Source organism: Watersipora subatra, chromosome 4 (genome assembly GCF_963576615.1).
Source record: "Watersipora subatra chromosome 4, tzWatSuba1.1, whole genome shotgun sequence".
NCBI classification, from domain to species: Eukaryota; Metazoa; Bryozoa; class Gymnolaemata; order Cheilostomatida; family Watersiporidae; genus Watersipora; species Watersipora subatra.
Genome location: NC_088711.1, coordinates 34,351,765 through 34,362,672, shown reverse-complemented (window position 1 = coordinate 34,362,672; position 10,908 = coordinate 34,351,765). Strand labels below are relative to the sequence as shown.

At 34.3% G+C, this 10,908-nt stretch overlaps 1 protein-coding gene across 1 annotated transcript; it reads right to left on the bottom strand.

The window, feature by feature from the left end:
* Positions 1–19: 19 nt before the first annotated feature.
* LOC137393693 (transmembrane protein 101-like) lies at positions 20–6,687 on the bottom strand. The gene is made up of 3 exons (XM_068080339.1): positions 6,505–6,687; positions 1,260–1,440; positions 20–704 (listed from the first exon to the last, which is right to left on the bottom strand). The coding sequence occupies exons 1-3, from the start codon at positions 6,630–6,632 to the stop codon at positions 183–185; spliced, it is 831 nt and encodes a 276-aa protein (XP_067936440.1). The 5' UTR covers positions 6,633–6,687; the 3' UTR covers positions 20–182.
* Between the last annotated feature and the right edge of the window lie 4,221 nt (positions 6,688–10,908).

Here is a 10,908-nt window from a genome sequence, read left to right as displayed (position 1 = left end):
GTATGTACAATTTAACAGATGCTGATCTCATCAACTTATGTATTTTTTGCATAACCATTATAATAAATAAAAGCTATATGAATCACATACTTGTATTATTACATATATAATCCAGCATCAGTTGACAATTCTAAAGCGATAAAATACAAGTGAAAAACTAATAACAAGGAGATAATATTGAGCTAGTCTTCATGTTCTCTTGCCTCGTGCCGATAAAGATTACCATGTTGATCTTCCTTTGGCTGCCGATGCTTCCAATAAATACGTGCAAATGCCATAACAAACAAACCTATACAAATAGCGATATCGTCAGTGATCAATTTCACCTGCACCCAGAAAGGTACACCTCTTTTATCCACCCAATATTTTAGATCACAATATAAACATAAAACTAATGCAAAGTTGATACACATCATAGCTTGACTCGCATCTGTTAAAAATATACCTCCATTGATATATATCATGGCGCAAGCACCCATCACAGTTATAAGAAAAAATAGTGGGATTGCCTTGAATGGGATTTTGGCTTCAAAAAGCTGTCTGTCCTCCTCGCTATTCACAAGTATGTACATAGAGGTGGCAGTGAACACGGCTAGGCATCCTTCTCCAATCTTCTGCAGTTGTCTACTCTTTTTTTTACTTGTGAGAAATGCATATATTATATAAACGCCGGCCAGGCCTATTACTCGCGAAATCAGACGATTCTAAAATAAGAACAGTGTGACACTGAAAAATTTGATTGAAGCTTTAAAAATGGGTTGTCATTTTTGCAGATTTGCAACAGAAATGAAGATTAATAATTCAAGATATGGTCTATAAGTTTATTATAACACGCAATGGCTGTATAATAGACAATGAGATCAAGCCTGAACACGGCTAGGCATCCTTCTCCAATCTTCTGCAGTTGTCTACTCTTTTTTTTACTTGTGAGAAATGCATATATTATATAAACGCCGGCCAGGCCTATTACTCGCGAAATCAGACGATTCTAAAATAAGAACAGTGTGACACTGAAAAATTTGATTGAAGCTTTAAAAATGGGTTGTCATTTTTGCAGATTTGCAACAGAAATGAAGATTAATAATTCAAGATATGGTCTATAAGTTTATTATAACACGCAATGGCTGTATAATAGACAATGAGATCAAGCCTGAATATTGCAATCAATGAGTAAGCAGAGAAATAATGCAATCACTGAAAGTAAAAAAGTGGGTTTTACAGCAAGTTTATGTACTTAGATAGTGATAAAAGGAACCTACCACAAGCCATAATGAGTATCCCAACTTCTCATTAGTGTACAAAGAATATGCCATGTAAAAGAGCTGACCAATATATGCTATTGTACAGTATTTTCTAGCAATGTCATAGGACATGCCCACACCCAGCAGTGTCATACAGATGATATAGCCGTAGAGGAAGTCCACATTGAATGGCGGAATGCTGCAATGGAAAATGCTAGATTGATGTTTGTTTAATTTCGCTTACAAAATATAATTGTGAACACCATAGAGGTAACAAGCAAGTTATCAATAATGTTACTCTTGGAAAGAATATAATGACTATATTAAAGTTCTAAAACCAAATGTACTTCATATAGTGCTAAAAAACAACCAAGTCTTGAAAGCTGAAATCCACAATACAACCTTCAACAGGTACAATCAGCATGAACCACAAGAAGCAGTAGTGCCTACCATGAAATTCTACCATGAATAGAGAACCCTTGATTCTGTACACATTGTACTATGGCACATACACTAAGTGCAAAAAATTTGTACAGCTGATCATAACAAGTTAGCAGTCAATCGGAAGCATGACTGCCACCTGTTCTACAACGGTCACTACTAGTGATAGTACTACCACTAGTAGTTGTGGTAGTACTACTACCAGCACCACTAGTAGTTTTAGTAGTAGTGACATCAACTTGTAACATGCTATATGACAACACTGATTGAGAGTTGGCGACACCAATGCTGAAGAGAACTAAAAACTACTACTTCATTTAATTATATATATATATTGTACATTTACTAAGCATTTTGAACTATTGTTTCATGAATTACATAGTCGCAACATAACAAACCCTTGAATGAATTTTTAAGATCTGCGTTAGTTTGAAATTGCAACACAGAACTTTACATCGAATGAGAGAATAACAAAGATAATGAACCATGGTTATATACATGTAAGTATACAGTAACTTTACATCAAATCAGAGAACAACAGAGATAATGAACCATGGTTATATACCCTACAGGATGAAAGTATTCGTTGGTTGTAAAAATTCGCGATTTCGCAAACAGTCAATTCCGCGAATTATTAAATTCCGTGAATAATTAGTTCTATTTTTAATCACAAGGGAGAATAACTACTGCATCAAATTAAAAACTAGTCGCTAGGCTAGTTTTTAATATAAATACTAAACGTGGTTGAGTTCCAAAACATTTTTAAAATCATTGCCTGGGCTTTGAGCTAACACCATTGCCAATGCATCACATTTATTTACAAAATTATTCAAGGTTGTCACAAGATATGCAGAATGGCGTCATCACGAAAATAGCCGCTAGGCAGAAATACTAAACGTAGCCGAGTTCCAAAACTTCTTTAAAATCATCGCCAGACTTCGAGTTTTATTGCCATTGCATCAAACTTTATAAAATTATTCAAGGTTTTCACAAGTTATTCGGCATGGCTTTGTCATCGCAAAAAATCTCTCCTAGTCTTTTTACATGGAAATCAATTTCATCAATCGCTAATACCGAAGTTGAGAACGATCATGATTCTGATCTGGACATTATGGTATTTGATTTGCAGTGCAGATACGTTTTTCCATAATTAACTGCATTAGTTAAATTTTTTGTTTAAAAACTGATCGCTTTCATTAAATACTTCAGCTATTGTTTTTGTACTTCCGTAACACTTATTAATATTTTTTCTTTTTTGTGTTTACTGCAGATTGAGAATGAAACAACCTACTCTGATTACGAAAACTAGTGAAAAGTAGTAATATTCATCAAGACAGTAATATTGGCAGAGAAGCAACCAGTCAACTTAGACCCCCTTCATCGACAACAACTCTTTGATATCGCTGCAGCAAACATGATTAAATTATATATTTTATTTCATGTATAGATATATTATAATTTATTACAAACTTCAGTGTACAAATAAAATATTTCAAATACAAATAAAATTTTACAAACGATGAATGAAGTAGATATAAACAGTTTAGTCTATATGGCGGTTGTCTAGAGCAATAAAATTAAACTGATACTCTTGATAAGTGAATACTAGCTTGTACTGGTGCTCTCTGACTAGTTATTTTGGTAATAGTAGCTCTATATCGCTGTCACCATCTTGGCTAGATGTTAAAGGCAATTCTCTTGCTACTACATGGCTGGTAAGGAAGTTATCATCAGAACTCTCTTCGTGGCTTACTATTGCAAAGTTCTGCCGGTTGGCCAAAGATTTGTGCTCGTAAAGGCGTTTTTGTTCCTTTTTTAAAACAGATATATTCTCCTCGTTAGCAGCTGCGGTCACTTCTACCTCAATTTCAAGACCTCCCTGAATGATTGGTGATCTTCTAAGAATGACATCTACCACCCTTGCAATTATTGTGCTTCCGTGTATGATGAAAAATCTCTCTCTCACACTAAAACAAATAATGAAGTGGTAGGGATGAAAAAATAAATATTGCGTTTTACCGAAGAACCACAGTAAAATTCAACTAATTTAGTAAATGTGAAAAACTCATAACTTACCACAAATTGTTGGTTCATCAAAGGCCTCCAAATCTATGAATATTCGTGAAAACCTCTGAACGCAGCAAAAAATTTATAGCTTAGCACGATCGACCTGTACCTGTAGTTGTAAACTAAATAGAAAACGAAACACGCAGTGTGCGCATGCGTAGGGTTAACTCTATTGCTAGACGTAATAGAGTTAACTCTTCACAGAGAGTGACAGTTTTCAGCAGCGAATAAATTAATCCCCGAATATGCATTAAATGGCAATTTTGGCGAAATATAACTCCGCGAATAAATTCATCCTGTAGGGTATATGTAAGTATACAGTAACTTTACATCAAATCAGAGAACAACAGAGATAATGAACCATGGTTATATATATGTAAGTATACAGTAACTTTACATCAAATCAGAGGACAACAGAGATAATGAACAAATGGTTATATATATGTAAGTATACAGTAACTTTACCTCAAATCAGAGAACAACAGAGATAATGAACAAATAGTGATATATATGTAAGTATACAGTAACTTTACCTCAAATCAGAGAACAACAGAGATAATGAACCATGGTTATATATATGTAAGTATACAGTAACTTTACATCAAATCAGAGGACAACAGAGATAATGAACCGTGGTTATATATATGTAAGTATACAGTAACTTTACATCAAATCAGAGAACAACAGAGATAATGAACCATGGTTAGATGCATGTGAGTAAGCAGTAGCATTCAGTTACAAATAACCGTACAACTATGAAGCTAACATATTGTCAACGAACCAAGTTTCTAGTAACTAATGGAATGTGATTGTGCCACATAGGAGCATTAAACTTTCTGTAAAAGAATGCTATCAAAGATGAGCAAATATTCAAGATTTGAAACTAGCTTTAAAACCATAATGGAATCTTTACTGCTTTGTCTTCTTCCTGATCTTGTTTTTGTGTGGTATGTTATACTTGTGAGTTTAATCTAAGTGAATGACAGCTCGCTACTCTATTCCATAAATTTGTAGAGTACAGCAAGAAAACTAATAGCTAATGTGTTAAGTTTTAGTTAAATTAGTTAAACTAATAGCTAATGTGTTAATAGCTAATGTGTTAATAGCTAATGTGTTAATAGCTAATGTGTTAATAGCTAATGTGTTAATAGCTAATGTGTTAATAGCTAATGTGTTAATAGCTAATGTGTGCTAAGAAATACCCTGCCTGAAGTGCAAAAAATGTAAACTAAGTATAGCAACACTACGCTATGCTGTTTACGGCAAGTCATCCATTCATACACGATATGTTGCAACGTATCAGTTTTAAAGTTTTAAACTATTCAAAATTTCTATTTTTTATTTCTAATGCAAGTCAACAAAATGATTTTTTCTAATTACCCAAAAGACGATTTTTAATAATTAATGAAAAATAAACATTTCCTTTCAGCTTTTTCCTAGTAGGGGTAACTAATGTGAATGATCTTCTTCCTGGTACTGAATTTATTGTGATGATTTGCTTATGAGATTTGGCACAGGAACGATTGTAGGTGGATGCTTTTCATAACACCAATAGTTCTTGTGTGACTCAACGACTGACCTACTGATCATATGCCCGTAAGCTAACTACTGAACCGCAGTTACTCCAATAAAAAATAGAAAGATATTCACAATTATTGAACACTGTATGTGTTCTCAAGCAATAGCTATGAGAACTCTGGCTTATTCAATTTTATTACAGTTGAACAATTTATCTAATGTTTTGCCAGCACATACCTTTTAAAATATTACGTGTAACTCCTGGAACAATTATAAAAAATAATGGCATTACACTTTTATTCAATGCCATCACACTTGACGCAAGTCAGCTACACATGGTTTGATCAAAGTGTAGCGTAGAAAAGTAATTGTTTTTTGAAAAGCTTTATAGTCAGAGAAACCCAGGTCAGCATAAAAGTTTACTGAATAGATCATCACTAGGCTGTGTTCAGAGAGTATTTATGGCTCAGTTACCCAAATTTTGCACGGTTGGTATGTAAATGACACGGCACAGTTACAGCGGTAATTTATAGACAGTGTCAAAGTAAATTCATTTCACAGAGTCAGAGGGTAAAAAACCCAGTAAATCACCATGCGAGTTTGAAACTTTTCTGCAATACACTTTTCTCACTAGAGTGTGCCCATAGATATATAAACCTATATATCTTATATATATAGGTTTATATATCTATGAGTGTGCCCGATGACTGAGTAATGCTAGAAATTACAAAATCTTTGCTACTTTATCTCAGTGTGATTAAGACTTTTTTTCTAACAGCTTACATCATTGATTTTGACATTCAGCCCAACTCTAACCAAATTCTTAATGTCTTATGACATTTAGTATGTACAAGGTTAGAAGGCATAGTGCACGCAAAACGCGTCTTACCGAACATCGACTTGAACGTAAAATCTTTTCTTGCATGTGTAGAAAGCAGGAACCATCTGTAACTGTCATTTTTGCTGATTTGTTTAGTGTTCCAATAAAAGACTACGTGCAAGTAAAACTGGCAGCTACTTAATACCTCAGAAATGTTTATAATCTTATTAATATAATTACAATATACGAAGAGCAATCACTTGGTTAAACTGATGCCAGGTGTTACATTTGTAACAGGGTAGTGGTTCAGGTAACATATTAATTCTAGAAACTACACACGCATTCGTCCTAGATATAATTTTTACATATGGCACTCTGGGAAAAAGTTAGAAACTTGCTGTGCGAGTGAAAACCTACTTTTTATCCATGTTTGCTCTTTCTGCTAAAACCATCATTAACAATCCGGCATTTAAAAACGGAAACCTTCCCAACAAAAACACGCCAATTTCTTTTAGGGTTTTCATTTTCAACCAGGAGGCTGCCATCGCTGCGTTTATACTTGCAGCGCCCGAGTTTAATCAACGCGATGCATCTGCTGGCTCTGCAAGAAAAGTTATAAGGTCGCCAGGTCGGCCGTGACCTACTCGATGCGGCGGATATCCCAATTTCCTGAGCTATTTCCACGGCACTGGCCGTTCCGAACAGTGTCGGTTAGAGAAAGCTTCGCAACCGGAGGTTTACATATTTTTAAGGGTTCCAAGCAAATTAACATGTCTCTATAAAGTTATGTTGTCAATTGAGGTATAGAATACGAAATACGACTTGGACACAAACGAAATCACCACTTTTTTAGCTTTTATATGTATCAAAAAATTGACAAAACTTTTTTGATTTTTTCATGTATAGCACTAGCATCTTATCGGCGGTTAGTTATGTGTACACTAGACTAGAAGTCCTGTGCCAACAGCTAAAGAATTTAAATAAGTACGTATGCTCTAAAGCTGATCACTGTGGCCAAGTATCTCAAACCGACCAAAAGTTCTATGTAGAAGATGAACGAAAGTGTTATTGTTATTTACCATAGAAGTGCGAACTGCAGAGCTTCAGCTCATAGATATACCTCTGGCTTCATGTGAAGAAATCAACGCAGCTGAAGAAGATTTACTATATTACCTAGCTGGCTATTGACTACAGAGTTTGTTAAAGTTGAAGCAAGTATGTGAAGGTTGTTGCATCAGCCTATCTAACACATTCAGTATTCCACACTGTAGATCAGGTCTTCTGCAATTAAAAAACTTTAATTGCATATGCTGCTGGGCTCTAGCTTGAGTTGATGAGTACCTTGTGCCCTTGTGAGACGGACAGTTTAAGGAAAAGCATACACATACAGTATTCCAATGAATATTGCCACCAGCCCGTATGTTGTTATATCTGTTGCCTGTTTAGCAACAGCACCTAGTGTAGAAACCCAAACCAGAAACTGGTTACAAATACAAAAGCCTATCAGAATTTGAACTATATGCCGATTTGGGTAAGACTTGTGCTTTGATATGAGCTTTAAAAGGGTTATCTTATCTTGAATTATGAAATTACTGCCATCATCTTGTAAAAAATTTTATCTTCTTTTAAATGGTATATATCAATGGACAATCAATTTTAGAGCAACTACAAATGGGAGCCGTTTTTGTTTGTTAATGTCGCAGTTTCTCTATTAAAGTTTATATAAAAATATTGAGCAGTGCCTGTTTGTTTAGAAAAAGCTCCCATACGCTTCTATACGTGCAACTTGATACTATACACGGCGCCGTGTATGTACAAGTGTCGTTTAGTGAGAGTTACACCACCAACAGAGCCTATACAACTGCATCAAAAGTTCCAAACAAACATCGGCCACGCCTACTTTTATATAGAATTACAATGGGCCGCTCTTACCCGTCTTTGTTTATCAGTCAATAAAACTACCTTGGGTAACCTTAGAGAACTATCAAGTATACCACAAAAAAGCTCAGGTTGTGTTTTAACTCACACTGCAGTTATAAAAATGACAACTCTATATTTACAAGTTTTCTGCTACTTCATAGTAAATAACTCTTATTATATGTGCTAGAATGTCTTAGCTAAATTGTGTTTACCTGCAATTTCACAACTTTAGGCCCACAAAATAACAATTTAATTTATTCACAATGATAATTATATTTATAATACCACCACTTGCCTTTTTTTGCTTTTAGTAGTTATAACAATAATAAACAGGCTTGTTTTATACAAATTAATGAACAACCGCAAATTTATTACGGACAATGATTGTAACTGAAAGTGCAAGAAGTATGAGGTACAACATAAAAATTGAGCAACTTTCCATAATAAAAACTGAATACTAAAAGGGCATATTATACTACATAGAAAATTCTTCATAGTAATGTCACAATAAAAATTATTAACTTGGAATAAACAAGTCAAAGAAGCTAAGCTGTACTAGTACTATAGCAAGCTACCCCAGCGTGCTATTTTGTGTGAAATGGCTGACCTGCACATGTTTATAACATACTAGCTGTGCCACCCGGCGTTGCCCGTGTAATAGAGGAGCCTTTGGACAGAAAATTGATTTGTATTTAACATATAACAACATTTGTCATTATAACTTTCAAAGTACATATCATGAGAGAAGTGTGTCACGTAGTTGAAATAAATTAAGTGAAAAATAAAAACAGCTGTAAAGGTTTTAAAACTTTGTCAAACAACTGTACCTTTCAAGCTAGTAGCCTGGCATATTGCCAATGGAAAACTCCTCTAAGCTAGTTAATAAGGTTAGGCTTCAAACGACGGTAAGCCATGACTTTGAGTCTGTATTGTTGTCCAGCTCAGCTGTTCTAATAATAGCTATAGCCGGATTTCCAACAGACGGATTTCCAACGCACGGACTTTGAGAAATATATATACATATATACATATTATACTAGCCAACAAGCATGAATGCAGTAAAACTACAAAAAGTATCGAATTTCAACAACACTTAATGAATATTCTTAGCTAATGTTCGCATGGCCATGCTTTTGCTACCTAGCGGCACTGACTATGAGGTGGAGGTATATTTTTTACATAAAATATGAAGTCTATCATTCACCAACTTTCTCACTAGTTTCTGTAATATAGGAAGACAAGTAGGCAGTTCACATGGCATATCAATATTCTCCATGCATGTAGAAGCTATCAAAGTACCTATATGGTTATTCTTAAGATGAGGCTAAAAGTTTCTCACGACTAACTCCCACTTTTTGAACAGAGCAAATGTGTCACCAGAAACTACACACAAAGCACCTTCTTTAAAGCGCTAATTCAAAAGGTTTTGAGTATATAATGCAATACACTTCAATTACAAAAATACAAAGAATCATACCGCTGAGAGTTAGACCTGTGAATATAAAATAACAGCTTCGCTTACATAGCTCCATTTTTCACCTTCCAACTAACTGAATTAATTAAATTAATGAACTTCCGTAGAAATTAAATTATGCATTTAATCATCAAATTAGCTAGGTTAAATTTTCTCTCGAAATGACTTATCCATTAAATTGTCAAATAAGTTTACACGAGTAATCATGTTACTAATTAAATTGACAAGCTATAGTTGCAACTAAATTAAACTATTAAACATAAATTTAAATTTCATATTGCAAAAATAATTGAAACTTTTTTTGCAGGACTTGGATGTGGCATATAGTTGCTTTATTTTATCATCATGCAAATATTATATATACATAATATTTATTTATATCCATTTTGTATATATAATATAAATACTTATATATATCTATCATCTACATGTCTATTTATATAATATCTAAGTGTTTGTTAAGTTCTTTGTAGAATGTCCAGTTGTTGCGATAAAGTTATAGAAATGGAAAGACCAGTGCGCTCTGAAATTGAACTCAGAAACTCCGTTTTGCAGACAGGCGTGCTATTCACTACGCCTCATGGCCACATTTTGAAATCATTGTGTACATACTTATTACACCTGCTAATTTTTAATGGCGATTGGTTAAAATATGCAAGCTTCAATCTTCAGTAGCACGCTGGACCTATTGTAAGAACAATATGAGCCCAGACTTACCCAAAATGCTATAAATATTGGAAGTATGTTAGGAGTATTATAGAATAAACTTAATTAAACTTATCACACACAAAAAGAAACAAACACCTTCATTTAAAGGTTAGAGTGGGGAGTGTTGTATACCTTGATTAAATACGTTTTTGCGCAGAAAAATGAAATTTTCTGTGCAAACAACTGTTTTCATTATTTGGGCTACGCCAGGCATTCACTTAGTACATCTATATGTTCACCTATATATACGTGTATATGTAAATCTAGCTGTTTGTCGTTTGTTGGTCTGTTGTTTTGTTGGTCATTTGGTCTGTCCAGATATTGCAATTAAAATCTAGCAACAAAAAAACTGCTTCGTACTGGCATAGACCTCGAAAACCATGTTTCTGCAGACAGGGTGCTACCACTATGTCACACAACTTACTTTCGACACTAAGAAGTAATTAGCATGCTTGAATAATTCTAGCATGCTTGAAGATCATGATTGTGTATGAGATCATGACACAAGTATAAGTACATACAAGTATTCCCAACTGTGGCAAGCTGACTGCTTTAGTTCGTGGTAGTGTGTTAGGGTATGTTGATGCATGGGTTCAATTCCAGTGAGATGCAATCATTTTTCGTGACTTTCAGACGGAAAAACAGACACGGCTCACATTATAGTAAAGATTTAGACTAGCTCAAATTGCTCAAATTCATTGGGTGAATAAACATAACTA